Source organism: Montipora foliosa, chromosome 9 (assembly GCF_036669935.1).
Source record: "Montipora foliosa isolate CH-2021 chromosome 9, ASM3666993v2, whole genome shotgun sequence".
In the NCBI taxonomy this organism is placed as follows: Eukaryota; Metazoa; Cnidaria; class Anthozoa; order Scleractinia; family Acroporidae; genus Montipora; species Montipora foliosa.
The window spans coordinates 29,757,771-29,772,770 of NC_090877.1; the positions used below are offsets into that span (position 1 = coordinate 29,757,771).

General features: G+C 39.2%; 2 protein-coding genes across 3 annotated transcripts in view; one reads left to right on the plus strand and one right to left on the minus strand.

Annotated features, from left to right (window-relative positions):
- LOC137972069 (thioredoxin domain-containing protein 11-like) overlaps positions 1-8,841 on the minus strand; it is a 40,021-nt gene extending 31,180 nt beyond the window's left edge. The window contains exons 1-2 of one of the 2 annotated variants that reach the window (XM_068818885.1): positions 8,660-8,835; positions 4,962-5,175 (exon numbers count right to left, since the gene is read on the minus strand). In XM_068818885.1, coding sequence (XP_068674986.1) covers positions 4,962-5,175; positions 8,660-8,748 — 303 coding nt within the window. In that variant the 5' untranslated portion in view covers positions 8,749-8,835. Of the gene's footprint in view, positions 1-4,961; positions 5,176-8,659 lie in introns of both variants that reach the window. The other variant, XM_068818884.1, reaches the window with a different exon arrangement.
- Positions 8,842-14,656: 5,815 nt separating this feature from the next.
- LOC137971692 (hatching enzyme 1.2-like) overlaps positions 14,657-15,000 on the plus strand; it is a 16,388-nt gene continuing 16,044 nt past the window's right edge. The window contains exon 1 of the mRNA XM_068818471.1: positions 14,657-14,675. The gene's annotated coding sequence lies outside the window, so the exon portion shown is untranslated. The remainder of the gene's footprint in view (positions 14,676-15,000) is intronic.

Here is a 15,000-nt window from a genome sequence, read left to right on the forward strand (position 1 = left end):
CCACAACACGCAACCTTGGTCAACTGAAAGTTCATGCTTGCGTGAAAAATATGGCTGTAACACGGGATCTGCAACTACTGAAGGCCATCCATGTAATGTGAAATTGTACACACGAGCTAAAACTGGATCTTTCCTTGTTGCACACGGGCTTGTCTTAGGCAGTAACATGCAACTCATTTACATAACTAATCAAATACTCATCCACATCCAGCCTGTCGTCAGCAGAAGTAGAGACAAGTCTCGACAAGGCATCTGCATTTGCATGTTCGACAGACTTGCGATATTCAATCTCATGTACTGGTAAGGTGCAAAAATCAAGGACCACCTTTGCATTCGTGCTACTGACAACGGGGGTACACCTGTCTTGGGACCAAAAATTGAGACCAATGGCTGGTGATCCATGATCAACGTAAACTTGCGGCCATAAAGGTATGAATGAAACTTCTTTACTCCGAACAAGATAGAAAGCGCCTCTTTTTCAATTTGTGAATAATTACCCTGACTGAGAGGCAAAGGCAATGGGCTTTTCTGTACCATCCTCCATCACATGAGAGATCACTGCCCCTGCTCCATAGGGTGATGCATCACAGGCCAAGCGAAGTGGTTTCTTAAGGTCATAATGAACCAACAAAGACGAATCTTGCAACTGCTGCTTACTCCTCACAAAAGCACTCTCACATGCCTCAGTCCACTTCCAACGGCCTGTCCTTTTGCAAAAGGTCACGTAGAGGGTGCAGAATGGTGGCCAGATTGGGGAGAAATTTGGCAACATATTTGAGAAACCCAAGATATGACTTCAGTTCTGAAACATTGGTCGCACTGTTGGCCTCCATGATTGCCTCCATTTTCTGTGGCAGGGGTCTAATGCCAAGCTGGTCAATCCAGTGTCACCCTTACTTGAATTTTCCCCAACAGGGTTAACTGCTCACCAGAGTATCTTTTCAAATAAAAATGTGTTGGCTTCAATGGCAGATGCTGAAATAATTTTTTGAAAACCGTTTCAGAAATAATAGACACAGCGGATCCAGTATCAACTTCCATTCTGACTGGTTTGCCCTCCAACAACAGCTGGACCTGATAACCCGATCTACGCTGATCTGTAGAAGCGAGAGTGTACAACCCAAGACCACACATTTCATCATCAGCAGTATCTGACTGCCAAACATCCTCAACATAAAGTATGCTGCGAGCATCACATTTCAGGTTTTTCTTGTTTTGTTTTTTTGTTTGTTTGTCAATTTTAAGTATTTAAGGTAATTCCTTAGTATCATTGCATTGCGCATTGCTACTGCGCACGATTTTCGCCTCATTAGCGCGCACACATGAGCACGTGCACGTACAAAATGTAAGAGATTTCCCTCGAACTAAGCCCGATAGCGAAAACACTGCTCCTTTTCTCTCAAACGAGCATGGTAACCCCCGATTTTTTTTTCAAGTATTTGCTAAGAACAGTCTAATTCAATAACAGCTTTAAAGCGCCCTGGAAATAGGGCGCTATTGCATCACACCTCTGAGTTACCTAACATACTTAACAACCACTTTGCATCAGTAGGTCCTAAGCTGGTTTCTGAGATCCCACTGTCGCATAAACATTTCTCCAATTATTTGCCCGAACTAAGCACTTTAGGAACTTTTGCCTTTTAACCAGTAACTCCTTCTGAAGTTGCATTAGAAATCTTTTGATGCATCACAACAAGACATACGGCTTCTTCTCTTGTCCAACTCGAATGTTGAAATGCACAAGCAAAACTATATCGAGGCCCTTGCGCAAAATTATAAATGATTCAATTACAAGTGGAGTTTTTCCGTCTAGATTAAAACAATGCTAAAGTCATACCAGTCTATAAAAATGAAGATGTGACTGATCCAAATAACTACAGACCCATCCTGCTTCTTTCTGTTTTTAACAGAATCATTGAAAAACTTACCCGTATCTACCATCAAAGGAAGTCTTTTCTGGAGGAACATAATATTCTTTACCATTCACAGTACGGTTTCTGAGAGAGACGATCAATGGAACAGGCACTTATTGATATAGTTAATGAAATCCAATCTAACTTTGATCAAAGGATATATACATGTACTGTTTCTCTTATATGTCGACGATGTCCACTGCTCATCTGATAAATTAGCTTTCTACTTGTTTGCTGACAACACAAATTTATTACATGCTGATAAAAATCTTTGAACCCTGGAGCGCGTTGTTAACTTTGAATTACATAAAGTCTATGAATGGCTAATATAACAGCTACCAAGTTAACGTTGAATGTTAAGAAGTCGAATTGTTATTATCTTTTATCCTCATCACTGCATCACTGCACAAACATGACACGCACTAACACGCTCTCCGATAGCCGAATCCAGCATGGGCCGCCAAAAATAACCCCTTGCCAGAGACTTCATCCGACAGATTCCACGATGTTCTTGATGCAAGTCATCCAACAGTCGAACACGATATACTTCAGGGCTAACAACGCGTAAACCCCACAACACGCAACCTTGGTCAACTGAAAGTTCATACTTGCGTGAAAAATATGGCTGTAACACGGGATCTGCAACTACTGAAGGCCATCCATGTAATGTGAAATTGTACATGCGAGCTAAAACTGGATCTTTCCTTGTTGCACACAGGCTTGTCTTAGGCAGTAACATGCAACTCATTTACATAACTAATCAAATACTCATCCACATCCAGCCTGTCGTCAGCAGAAGTAGAGACAAGTCTCGACAAGGCATCTGCATTTGCATGTTCGGCAGACTTGCGATATTCAATCTCATGTACTGGTAAGGTGCAAAAATCAAGGACCACCTTTGCATTCGTGCTACTGACAACGGGGGTACACCTGTCTTGGGACCAAAAATTGAGACCAATGGCTGGTGATCCATGATCAACGTAAACTTGCAGCCATAAAGGTATGAATGAAACTTCTTTACTCCGAACAAGATAGAAAGCGCCTCTTTTTCAATTTGTGAATAATTACCCTGACTGAGAAGCAAAGGCAATGGGCTTTTCTGTACCATCCTCCATCACATGAGAGATCACTGCCCCTGCTCCATAGGGTGATGCATCACAGGCCAAGCGAAGTGGTTTCTTAAGGTCATAATGAACCAACAAAGACGAATCTTGCAACTGCTGCTTACTCCTCACAAAAGCACTCTCACATGCCTCAGTCCACTTCCAACGGCCTGTCCTTTTGCAAAAGGTCACGTAGAGGGTGCAGAATGGTGGCCAGATTGGGGAGAAATTTGGCAACGTATTTGAGAAACCTAAGATATGACTTCAGTTCTGTAACATTGGTCGCACTGTTGGCCTCCATGATTGCCTCCATTTTCTGTGGCAGGGGTCTAATGCCAAGCTGGTCAATCCAGTGTCACCCTTACTTGAATTTCCCCCAACAGTCTATGAACAGTCTATGAATGGCTAATATAACAGCTAACAAGTTAACGTTGAATGTTAAGAAGTCGAATTTTTATTATCTTTTATCCTCATCAGAAGAAAATTGGCTATCAAGTAAACCTTCAAACATTTGATAATGATTCCAAAACGTTTTTTGCCTTTAGAACAAAAGTCGTATCTCAAATATTTAGGTGTACTACATTGTAATTGATCAAGTCTCAGCTGGAAATATCATATTGGGCACATTACTTCAAAGATAAGAAAAACGATTGGCATTATTGCCAGACTAAGATATTATGTACCTATACAAGTGACTGCTAACAATTTATCGATTTTTGATATTCCCTTATCATTCTATCCTATGGCATTCTGGTGTGGGCCCAAGCTACACAATCTTATATTAATCAAATTTTGGTCTTACAAAAGCATGCCCTCCGCCTCATATATTTTGCACCTTATATGTCGCATACTATTCCAGTAAATATGCTTTATTTTAAATCTATTTCAATATTCATGCATGATGTTTTCAATAAGTCAGCCCAAGTAATATTAACCTTTTTGATTGCTCAAATGAGATACATAATTACAATACAAGATTTTCTTTAGCAGGCAATTGTTATATAAAATACTAAAGATTTAACCAACTATTAAAATCTTTTTCAAGATTAGAGGATGATTACAGTATGTTGGCATACATTCACTAATCATCAGATTTCAAAATAATTGCTAAAAGTAGATTTATCTAACCGCAATTTCTATTCTATTTTATTTATTAATTTACTTATTTTGTTTATTTATTTATTTATTATTAGTCTTTAATACCAAGTATTCAATGTGCACAAATATTTATTTTATCTCTGCTTACAGTATGTAATACTCACACTTAGATTTACTCTGTAAACAGTCCTACTCGCTGCCTGCCTAGATTAGCTTAAGCTATTCGCTTGCATGGAGGGGTATTCTTAAAATGAATGACTTCTTTCAAAATATATGTACTGGCAAGTGCACTCAGCCACAAAGACTTAGGAAAAAGACAAAAACAATTCAGAGACAGAGAAAAATATATGTAACACCTCCTCTTTTGGCCTGATTAAAAATATCCACTGCAGTTAAGGACGGTGCCTACTATTGTTATGGCGCATACGTTCTGCACATCTCAAGACACACGGGTTTCCTATGGGTGATGCTCACTAACACAGGGATATTTTTGTACAGTTTAGAACAATGCGGAGAAGCATGAACTTAGCAAGCGCTCTTGGTATCCAAAAAGATAATTGGTGGTAACCATTCATTTTCCAGAAACAATTAACCTTCAATTTGGAAAAGAAGACCATACAATGCTTTGTATTTTAAAGCTTTCTACAAAATATTGTTGATTTTAAATTATCTTTGAAAAATGCATGGTTAACCCCAATTTTCTTTTTGGATTTCAGTAATTAACACTTGTTAAGATCTGCTTTTCCCGCATATTCATAAACCGCACAAAAACACCTTTGAATTAGTACGCAATGTCCTTAAATTAAAACTGAATGCTTGATAGACTAGATAACATCAGCCTCAATACCTCCTTGTACAGCAATTTAACTGCTCTCTTAAGCTCGTGTGCCATGACCAGCGACTGGCCACACCAAGGTGCATAAAGAAAAACTGCACTGATCTCATTCTTCTGCAACAGAGCTGTTAACCTCTCCATGGAACCATCTGAAATTTCAGCCACTTTATCAGTAGTTGAGAAGAGAAGCTGGGGTCTTGAAAGTTTAGCAATCTGACCATCTCCACTGAAAAACAACAAAAAGTTCATTGCAAAATTAGAAACAAAGAAATCATGTAATTTCATTGACCACAGAAGCAGATCAGACAAGTAGAATAACCAAACAAAACAATAAAATTAATTGTGTGAGAGAACTGAGTGATTCTTGCACTTAGCTGGACAATAGTAAAAGCAATAACTGCTTATTGTCACTTTACAGACATCTGAAAAATTCAGGTAACCTCTATGATGCCAGAAGCCAAGGGTTCAAATCCCATTGCAGCCACCTGAATTTTTCAGGTGTCTTTAAAGTGACAGTTGTTTATTATAAATATTATTGTCCAGCTATGAGTGTGAGATTTACTCAGCTCTCTCAGTTTTTAGGCAGCTGTTTCATTAAAGGTGTCACCCGTAGCATTTCTTTATGTGGTCTGAAGACATGGTCAGCCAGAACATTTTTGAAAAAGAGACCCCTGCAAGTGCTTTTTCCTGGATCTATTCAGTGATAACAAGCCTCACTTTTCATATTAACTAACTTTCATCAGTTTCATACACCTCACTTCACAAAGATTAAATGAATAAAGTTAATATTAATTTCCGAAAAAACCTGGGGTGTTTTTTTTAATTCTTCAGTTATCTTCCGAACACAATAGTTTACCAATAATATTCACGTCATTTGAAAGAAATGAACTGAACCAAAGGCTATCATCCTGGTGAAGACACGCTGGAGGTGGATTGGCCATGTTACCCGTCAAGAAGCTTCCGTTGCGAAAACCGCTTTACATTGGACACCAGAAGTGAAGCGCAAGAGGGGCCGTCCCAAGATCACCTGGCGACAGACAGAAATCAAGGAGATGGGGAAGACCTGGGAAGGCATCAAGCTTACGGCAAGGGACTAGCAGATGTGGAGGGAGCATGTTACTGCCCTACATGCCACTTAGGCGTAAAAGGCATGAGTGAGTGAGTGAGTTGAAAGAAATTCATTCATTCAAAAGGAATTACATAATTCTTGGAATGGTGTAAAACCTTTTCCCAGTTAGGACCACATGATTTCTTCCTGAATGTGTGACTAATCAACATTACAACAAAGTAGAACATAGTTTTGTTTCACAGCACTTCTGCAATCTGGTAATCACAGTTTGTTTTCAATGACTTGTTTGGAAAAAACCTCAGATGAAAATCTACTACAAAGTTTTAGTTTTAGTCATCTTCATCCTCACAGTCAGAGCCCTCAAAGCAGCCTCTTGAAGACTTAATTTGTTGCTGCGTAAAAATCTCGTCTTTGAGATCTTCAACTTCTTCATTTGGCAAATCCACTTCATTAGTAAGAGTAAAAATTGTCTCTCACAAATGATAGAAGCCCTGCACAACCTTGTCGCCAGGACCATCTCTGCTTTCACAGTGGTGGGTGTTTGTAAATGGCCTTTAATAACTCGGTGGATTCACAAGGATTTAAAGTTTACGAATCGATTTTACAACCTAGACATACAGTAAATATTGTACGAAACAAGACGGCGCGACTTTTGTGCAGGTAATTTTTTTTATTAATTTCGCCTTGTACTTGCAACAATGAACATCTTCACCCACAACATCAAGTCAGCTCAGCCGTAACAGGTGTTACGGGTTACAGCCCCTATTAATATCCCTGCATTCATTTCATTTCATACAATTAACAATTACTGGATGAGGTTGAGCATGTTAGCGATAATTATCAAGGCCAAAGTTTGTGTTATCTGCTGAAGCCGAAGGCTGAGGCGGATAACACAAACTGAGTCCTTGATAATTATCGCTAACATGCGAAAACCGAATTCAATAATTGTTTTATTATGCATATTCCTGAGCTGAGCTCCGCCATGACAAAACTGATCAAACTGCTGGTTAGTGTGTTAGGTGACGTCACTTCTGCATGCATAAAACTATTGTCTGTAGGTATGATGTTAATTCTACATATATAAAATCTATTGTTTGTAGGTATGACGTAAGAGAAACAGAGCAAGCAAGAATTAGCTGCATGCTTATAGGCAATCAAAATCGAGCTGGTGACACCAATGTATAATAATGATGATTAATGTTCCAAAATGGTTAAACTACAGGCAGGAGTATGAGAGCGATAATTAATAATTTGGAAGTAAGAATTCTACATTTGATTTATAGCATGTATTTGAAATGTCTAGTTTTAGAGATACTTATTTCATACGTATAGTCAATACCTGGAATGCTTTACCCAATAACATCAAGGGCATTACCATTCTTAGTACTTTTAAAAGTAAGCTAAAGGTTAAGGTAAGTCTTTGATCAGGACGACATAAGAGCATATAAGATTGCATGCTCAAAATATCGTAGTATAAGACCCCTAACTTTGTGTTCATGTTAATCGATGTTTTCCCACTACTCTAATTGTAACAAGTACTGCTGTATTTTTTTAAATGAATGGCTTATGGCGATGGTTAGGTACATATTTTCACCAGGGGTGGGTTGGGTGGCTTAACCTTGTGGGGGACTTTACGTCCTATTGTTCTGTCCACCTAGTATTGCATACTGAATCTGTAAATAAATAAATAAATAAATAAATACAGTAAATAAATAAAGAGAGCACTGAATTTGCAAGAACAGCAGAAGTAGGCATGCTATTCCATGGAGGGATTACCCTAGGAAAGAAGAAATATTTATAAGCATCCGAATTTGAAACAAATTAATTCGTAAGGATGGTTTGCTTGGGTGTTAGAATAGGATGGCACAACAGTATTTGGGAAAGGGAGGTTGTTCACAGTGTTATATATCATGGTTACAGAGTCTACATTGTACATTTCTCCTTTTCTCAAAGCTATCCCAACCCAGGGAGTTTATCATACCTGTCATACTCGAAGTCAGACGAGGCATCTCCTAGATGCAATTTTTCGTTTGTCTGTTTGTCTTTTGTTCATTGTTAGTAGGGGCAAGGTTCGATTCCTGGGTGAAGTCAGTGTGTTGGTATACCCCCATTTGAGGTGAACCGTTGTGTTTGACGGATTAATCGTTATGTTTGGCGGCCATTGCACTCACCCTACCGGGGGGTCAGCCATTCGCCTTAAACATAAAAAACCTGTCATACTCGAGTCACTAGAGTAGTTACTAGAGTAGTCAGCACCACTCTATACTACTCACGTACACTGTGCATACATGAGGCAGACTTTTAGATACCGGACTAAAATGGCGCAAGACAAAAGAACCATTGTTCATCCGATTACCAATTTTTGATTATGTATTGTTATGTTGGTTTTGTTCTTGAAGTTCTTGAAGTTTATTTCGCATGCGATACACCAGAATCGAACATTTGAGGACAAAAATTGACTTCACCCGAATCCATGGTCTTCTGTCAAGGCGATAATTCATCTCGTGAATCAAGGATATACATGCCGTGAGGTTTTAAAATGGAAACTACACATCAAACACTGCGTGGAGCAGTACTTTGGCTTCTCGTTGACAAAACAGCTTGCATTACCCCAATACCGTGTAAAAAAATTTGAGCTTACTTGCCGATAAACCACGCATATCCTGAAAATGACAGCACAATTCCACCGAGAATAAGGTAAGTTAGATATTTATCCCAAATCATGGCCATATATTGACAAAACAACGTGTCCAGTTTTCATCAACTTTTCGCATTTTCTGCAACCAGACTGCCATTTTGAAATCAAATCAATGGTGGCCACGTAAATGATAGTCTTATATGAAGCAGCGGTCATTGGGCTAGCGAGTGAAACCCTCCCCCCTCCCCTCTTGAGGAATTTTGCAGACATATCCAGACCGCAACTAGGCTCAGTCTCCAGCCGTGAGTGTCTCGGTGCGCCCGCGATCCTCGCTGGAGACTGAGCCTAGACCGCAACCATTCCGTTTGGAACTTTAGCCCAAGGACGTTCCAAATTTGGTTGTTTGCAACTGATCTGTTGCTGCACGTGATCGCAGGGAAGCATTCCTTTGTGGAGTGAGATACCACAGGATACCTACGTCATCGGTTTTAACAAAAACTCTCTAAAACAAGAAGCTACAGTGAGCCTAAACTCGGGCCTGCAAAAATACAGTGGTGTAGGATTAATTTAGCGCTGAAGAAAAGAAAAAAGAGAAGTCTGTTCTTCTTACATCGGACTTACACTGCGCTTCTCATGATGTTGGATGTGTATGTAGTAAGTAGAATTAACTGATTAGAGTGTAATGTGAAGTGCTACGTTTCTACCTCATGTGAGAGTCAGCCCTACTGATGGAAATGGCCCACACAAGGACAGAGAAAAACTCTGACCGGGGTGGGAAAGGGAATTGAACCCACGACCTTCGGGCTAGATCACCGCTGCTCTACCGACTGAGCTACAAGGTCAGACGGGAGAAGGTCATGGGAACTGAAGATGTTAAACTGACGGCAATGAACACGTACAAGTACAAGGAAGGATTACTTTTATGTAAACGTTTATGCCGAACCCGGGTTATCTTCATTATAGATGGTAACGATGGGCACTGCACCATAATCAAAGGAGAACCTACAAAATGGGAGTTCTCTTGCGATCAGTTGCTTTCTGATTTTGTTGGGAAATAATGACTGAATTCGTGTTTGATTTTTATCTAAAAAGAATGCATTATCCATTGGCTGGCTGCATCAGGTCATTTTCAAATATCTGAAGGGTCCTCAACTATGTAAACAGCTACGAATGCCTCACTTAACGATAAGTAAACACATCCTTTCACGAAAGTCTGGAACGGATCATGAAACATGCTGTATTTAGTTGCATTGTATAGATTCAAACGAGCCAGGTGGAAATAATTGCCAAACGGTGTTTACGGCTCCTTTAAACTTTTTACGAGACTGTCAAAAGCCTATGAAGTACCAGCAGAAACCCATAAGGGTTGAAACGTGTAACGGCCCCTTGTGTGCTGGGAGACAAGCTTCTGAATATTCAATTTGCTAAGTACCATATTTGGAACAACAAAAGCGAGAGGTTTCCAAATATGGTACTTAGCACTGAAACATTCAACCAATCAGTTCGCACTGAATATTCGGAAGCTGTGAACACGCGTTACACGTTTCAACCCTTATGGGTTTCTGGTACCAGAGGATAACCATTTAGCTAGAAAATAATGAATTCGTGTTTGATTCTGATCGTAAAGGAATGCTTTACTGTTCAACTACTGATACTGAAAACATCTGGATATTTCTCAACTTTGTAAACACCGTGCAGCACTTATGGGTTTTAAATGTGTTACAAGTATACCTTATAGGTATTGAATATGACCAAGAGAATGATGAAATAATAATAACAAACTAAAAAGAGCACTAGTTTGTTTTAGGTGAACACAGTTGTCACTGTCCACGGCAATCTCACGGAGTGCTCTTTTGCTAATGATACGAGTGGACCTGTGAACTTGGCGGATCAACGAGCAAATGTCTCTTTGCATTCATTTTCAACACACATAGCACAGTGACCGTCACCTTAAGTTTTCCACTGAGCAATGGCTCGGTAGCACATGCTGACTGCTACAAGTGTCCATCCCATCAGAACGAAGAAAAGTCGAAGCCGGAATAGTTCAACATATTACGTTGCGGCATTACTCGTTGCCATATCGGAGGCGTTACTAAACACAGGAACGGAACGGTATCACACAGAAGCAAGGTATGTAAGATGTTCAAAAGAAGAAGCATTAGCAAAGATCAATGAACAAAAAACTGGAAAATGTTAACAAACTAACTCTTTACTTTTTATTAAATATTGGTATCCATTAGATTGGAGAAGATATATTTATTCTTTCCTTAGGATACTTTATAATATAACTATTATAAAAGATTCCACCATATAGAAAAATTGCGCTGGCACCGTCCTAAATATCAAAAAATCAATTTCCATTTATGATAGCCATCTAATCTGGCGATTTCCATTTTTATGATGGATTACTGTGATTTCATGGCAAAAACTGCATTTTATTGGGATAAAAACGCACGATGACAAAAATATAGTTTTCCATAAAAATCGATTTTTTTATATGAAAGAAAATGCATGTGAATTTTTGCCATAACAACCACAGTAGTGCCCAATTTATACTGGAGACGGATCATCCGTCGAGAAGGATCATCCGTCTGGTATAAATACGTGAAGGACTATGAGACGAACTATCGGTGTGTTGTGTGACTCGTCCCATGTTTATACCGTGTTTATAGTTTATTGAAAACAGTCGCGGGCTTCTTGTAAGGAGTTCTAGTTTTCGTGGATAGTTCGTCCTCTTCCCGCATTTATACACAGGAACGAGTCATCCGTCTTGACGAGTTATCCACGATGATTCGTCTCACAAGACGGACTATCGCGATAGCTCGTCTCGTCTCGTCTGCTTGCCCGTATTTATACACAGACGAATTATCAGACGACCTACCGTTCTTTGCCCAAGCTCGTCCTAGACGGATGATCCATCTCTAGTATAAATCGGGCCAGTGGGAGCTAACTTAATGCATTTGAAATACGATTTATCTCAAAATAATTGGCTTGTTTTTGTCGTCTTTTTGATGTACAACTTTCGTCTTTCCTTCGCTGCGCTGTATTATTTCTTCGCGCGGCGAAGAAATTATCTGATTTCTTGTCTTGGAATTAGTTTTTACATGTGCCTTTCACCGTTATCTTCCGGGTCATTGGTTAGCCGTTCTACACCATTGGTTATCCTTTCTACACCAATACAATGGCAAATGGTTTTTTCGCTCTGATCGTTGGCTAACTTCGAAAACATAGCAGCTTTATACTGATGCAGCCGGGCTCTTGGGTTTCGGAGCGGTTTTCGGAAAGCACTGGTTTTTCGGCTCATGGCCTGACAAGTAGAAATCATTTAACATCACTATCTTAGAACTTTATTCCATTGTTATCTCTGTCGAGACCTGGGGTCACTTATGGCAGAAAGATGCGTAGTATTTTTTACCGACAACAGGGCGCCAGGAATATCCTATTTCGTTCTAAACACGTATTGGGTCTTCTTAACCGGGAATGCGACCTGCTTTTCCTCTTACAGGTGGAGGAATTCAGGCGCTTATATTGCGTCCAGTGTGGATGACCAACCAACACTGGTGCCGCCTCATCTCTTGCCGGAGAACTGGTTGAGCATTTGAAGCTGCTACTCCAGTTCGCAATATTTAACTTACGGCGACCCTCGTGGTTTATTTGTTTAGGTTATTCGCTTTGTTCAATTACATTTTTTTGAGTCGTATTCAGCTACTACAGAACTCTGAGAAAAGAACTAAGTGGGAGCTAAATTACCACATTTGATATACGATTAATCTCAAAATAATTGACTTGTTTTTGTCGTCTTTTTGTTGTACAACTTTCATCTTTCTTTCGCTGCGCTGTATTATTTCTTCGCGCGGCGAAGAAATTATCTGATTTCTAAGTTGTTTTTAAATTGGTTTTTACATGTGCCTTTCACCGTTATTTTTCGGTGTTTCATCAAATGTTATCTTTTATAGTAAAAGAGTGGAACTTCTGTTGTATTCGGTTTCGTTTTGTCCACAGAAGTCTTAACTCATTTTTGCGTAATTAATTTTGTTGCCTTTTGTCGCGCGGCAAAGAAAAACAAACTATGATTTCTTGTTTCTTATCAGTTTTACAGATCAAGTTGAGTTCTTTTTGTTGATATTTCTTAATATTTTGGCACTTCATTTGTCCAACTTAAAATAAACGATGTCTTGAAACCTGATCTTGTATCTGTGGTTTCACAAAAACACCAGGAAATTAGGGGTAGGTTGCGGGAAATTTCATGCAGAAGTCAATTAGTTAACTAATTACATAAACACTTAATACATTTAACTACTTTTAACTAGTCCGTCCAACAAGAAGCACTCCCTCATTAGGTAAGGCAAGGAACATTGCGAGCAGTCCCTCCTTCATTAGATCAATGATCTTGTCGCAGCGAGCGCGAAGCGCGAGCGAGCGAACTCGCTGATTTCTGCTCGCTCGAGCTTCGCTCACAAGAGAAAGAGTCGGAAAAGAGGGACTGCTCACACTCTATCATTACGATAACTCCACCAACATAGCTGGAAGCATCAACCCCCCATGGATCTCGCGTTACGCACCTTTAATAGTACCGTTTTGCTTCGCTTTGAGAAACACTAAAAGGCTTCTTACCGAAGGAATCACAAATAAACCTCCTGTCAAACTCTTCTGTTATATACATTTTTGTCACAGAAAAAGAGTCATGGGTACGGATGGCCAAGCGAGGTTTACTTCGGAATGACGTTTTATGTGAGACGCTTGGTCAAATGCCATGCAGAATATTCCATACTTGTTGCCGTAATACTTTTCTGTGTCCTGTTCTCAGCTGCATTTTTTGTGAGTGGCGAATAAAGTGAATTAGAATTAGAATTAATACAGATGATCATTAATATTATTTTAAGACATCTTAAAAAGACATTCACGAATTATAGCAAGGGTCATTAATTTAATAGTATCTCGTCAAAGGAGCTTTGCATTTTTTCACATCAAAGAATGAAAGAACTTCTTGGTATGATTAGTGGTAACCTCATTGTATCTGTTCCCGTAAAAATATAATTTTGGCATCTAATGTATCCAAAGCTTCCTGCTTCTAAGAAAGCTAAACAACGAACAAAAGTTGTACGGAAGTCGGGAGCCAATGTGCGAGACGTGTTTGTCACTCACTGATCTTCACAGTTTTGATGTTTGTCTGTTCCAAATTCAAGTTTCCCATAATTATCTCTCAGATTTACTTCCTGGTTGTATCAGCTCATCAAAACTTTGTAAAAAAAAAAGACAAGAAAAACATTATCTTTGCCTCTGGCGTGTGTTTTAATTCCTCTATTCCCCAATTGCTCGTTGGAATTTATCATGATAACTTCCATCAAATATTTCTTCGTATTTTCTTTCTGGGTATCATGTGGTACACGGCTGGGGTACTTTTGGTTTAATTTCTTTCCTACTAATTGCATTAAAAATTGTAAAGACAGGCTAACTCTAATGTTATTTGCAAAGATTAGCTGTGCTTTCCTCGGGCAGTGTCGCCATTATTGTATTAAGATAAATTTATTCCAACTTTTACAAATTGTGTCAGCACCAACTAATTTCAGAAAAGATAACGAACCTGTGGCAATTTCACTGTTTTAGAGATGAGGAGTTAATGGGTTAGACTAGAAGGCTGTCCTCCGCGGTAAAGCATGCGAGGACATCCTTTAGGCATCACTGAAAGTGATGTCCAAATGAATAAATTCTTCATTTAGACATCACTTTCAGTGTCCCACGCCAGTGCTTTTGCTGTGCGAAGGCCAATTATAAAAAAAAAATACATGTATATGGAAATGGAAAGGATGTAACATCCTGTCATTCAGCGGCCTTGACCTTTTTGTTCTTAGACTTACTATTTCTACAAACGCTTCCTGTGAACATTTTCGTGTTTTACTCGTGTTTCTGTTTGTACTTCCTTTTAGCTCCTTTTCGAAGCGCATAAAAAGAAGCCATGCTGTGGCAACGTTTAGGGGATGAAAGTTGTTCAACTGAAGATCTCATCAACTGGAACAGGGTAAGACACTGAAATCCTCGTAAAATACATACCAGGACAACTATGTCATTTTTTGCCTTATTGCGTCCTTTTTAAGCAACTTGGGTTCTCTTTTGCATTTAAATCATTCACTAAAGAAACTTAAAAAGCTTTCTGTTTAATTTGCATTTATGTCTTTTTGTAGTCCTTCACAACGTCCTGAGGTTTTGGCTAACTGTTGCTAATCATGCCACTTAATTAACTCGACAATACTAATTGTTTTCGCGTTCTTTGCTCGTTTGTTCAATGCGCTCGTACTCGATAATAATAAATGAATCCTACAGTGATAATTTTTAAAAATATTTTC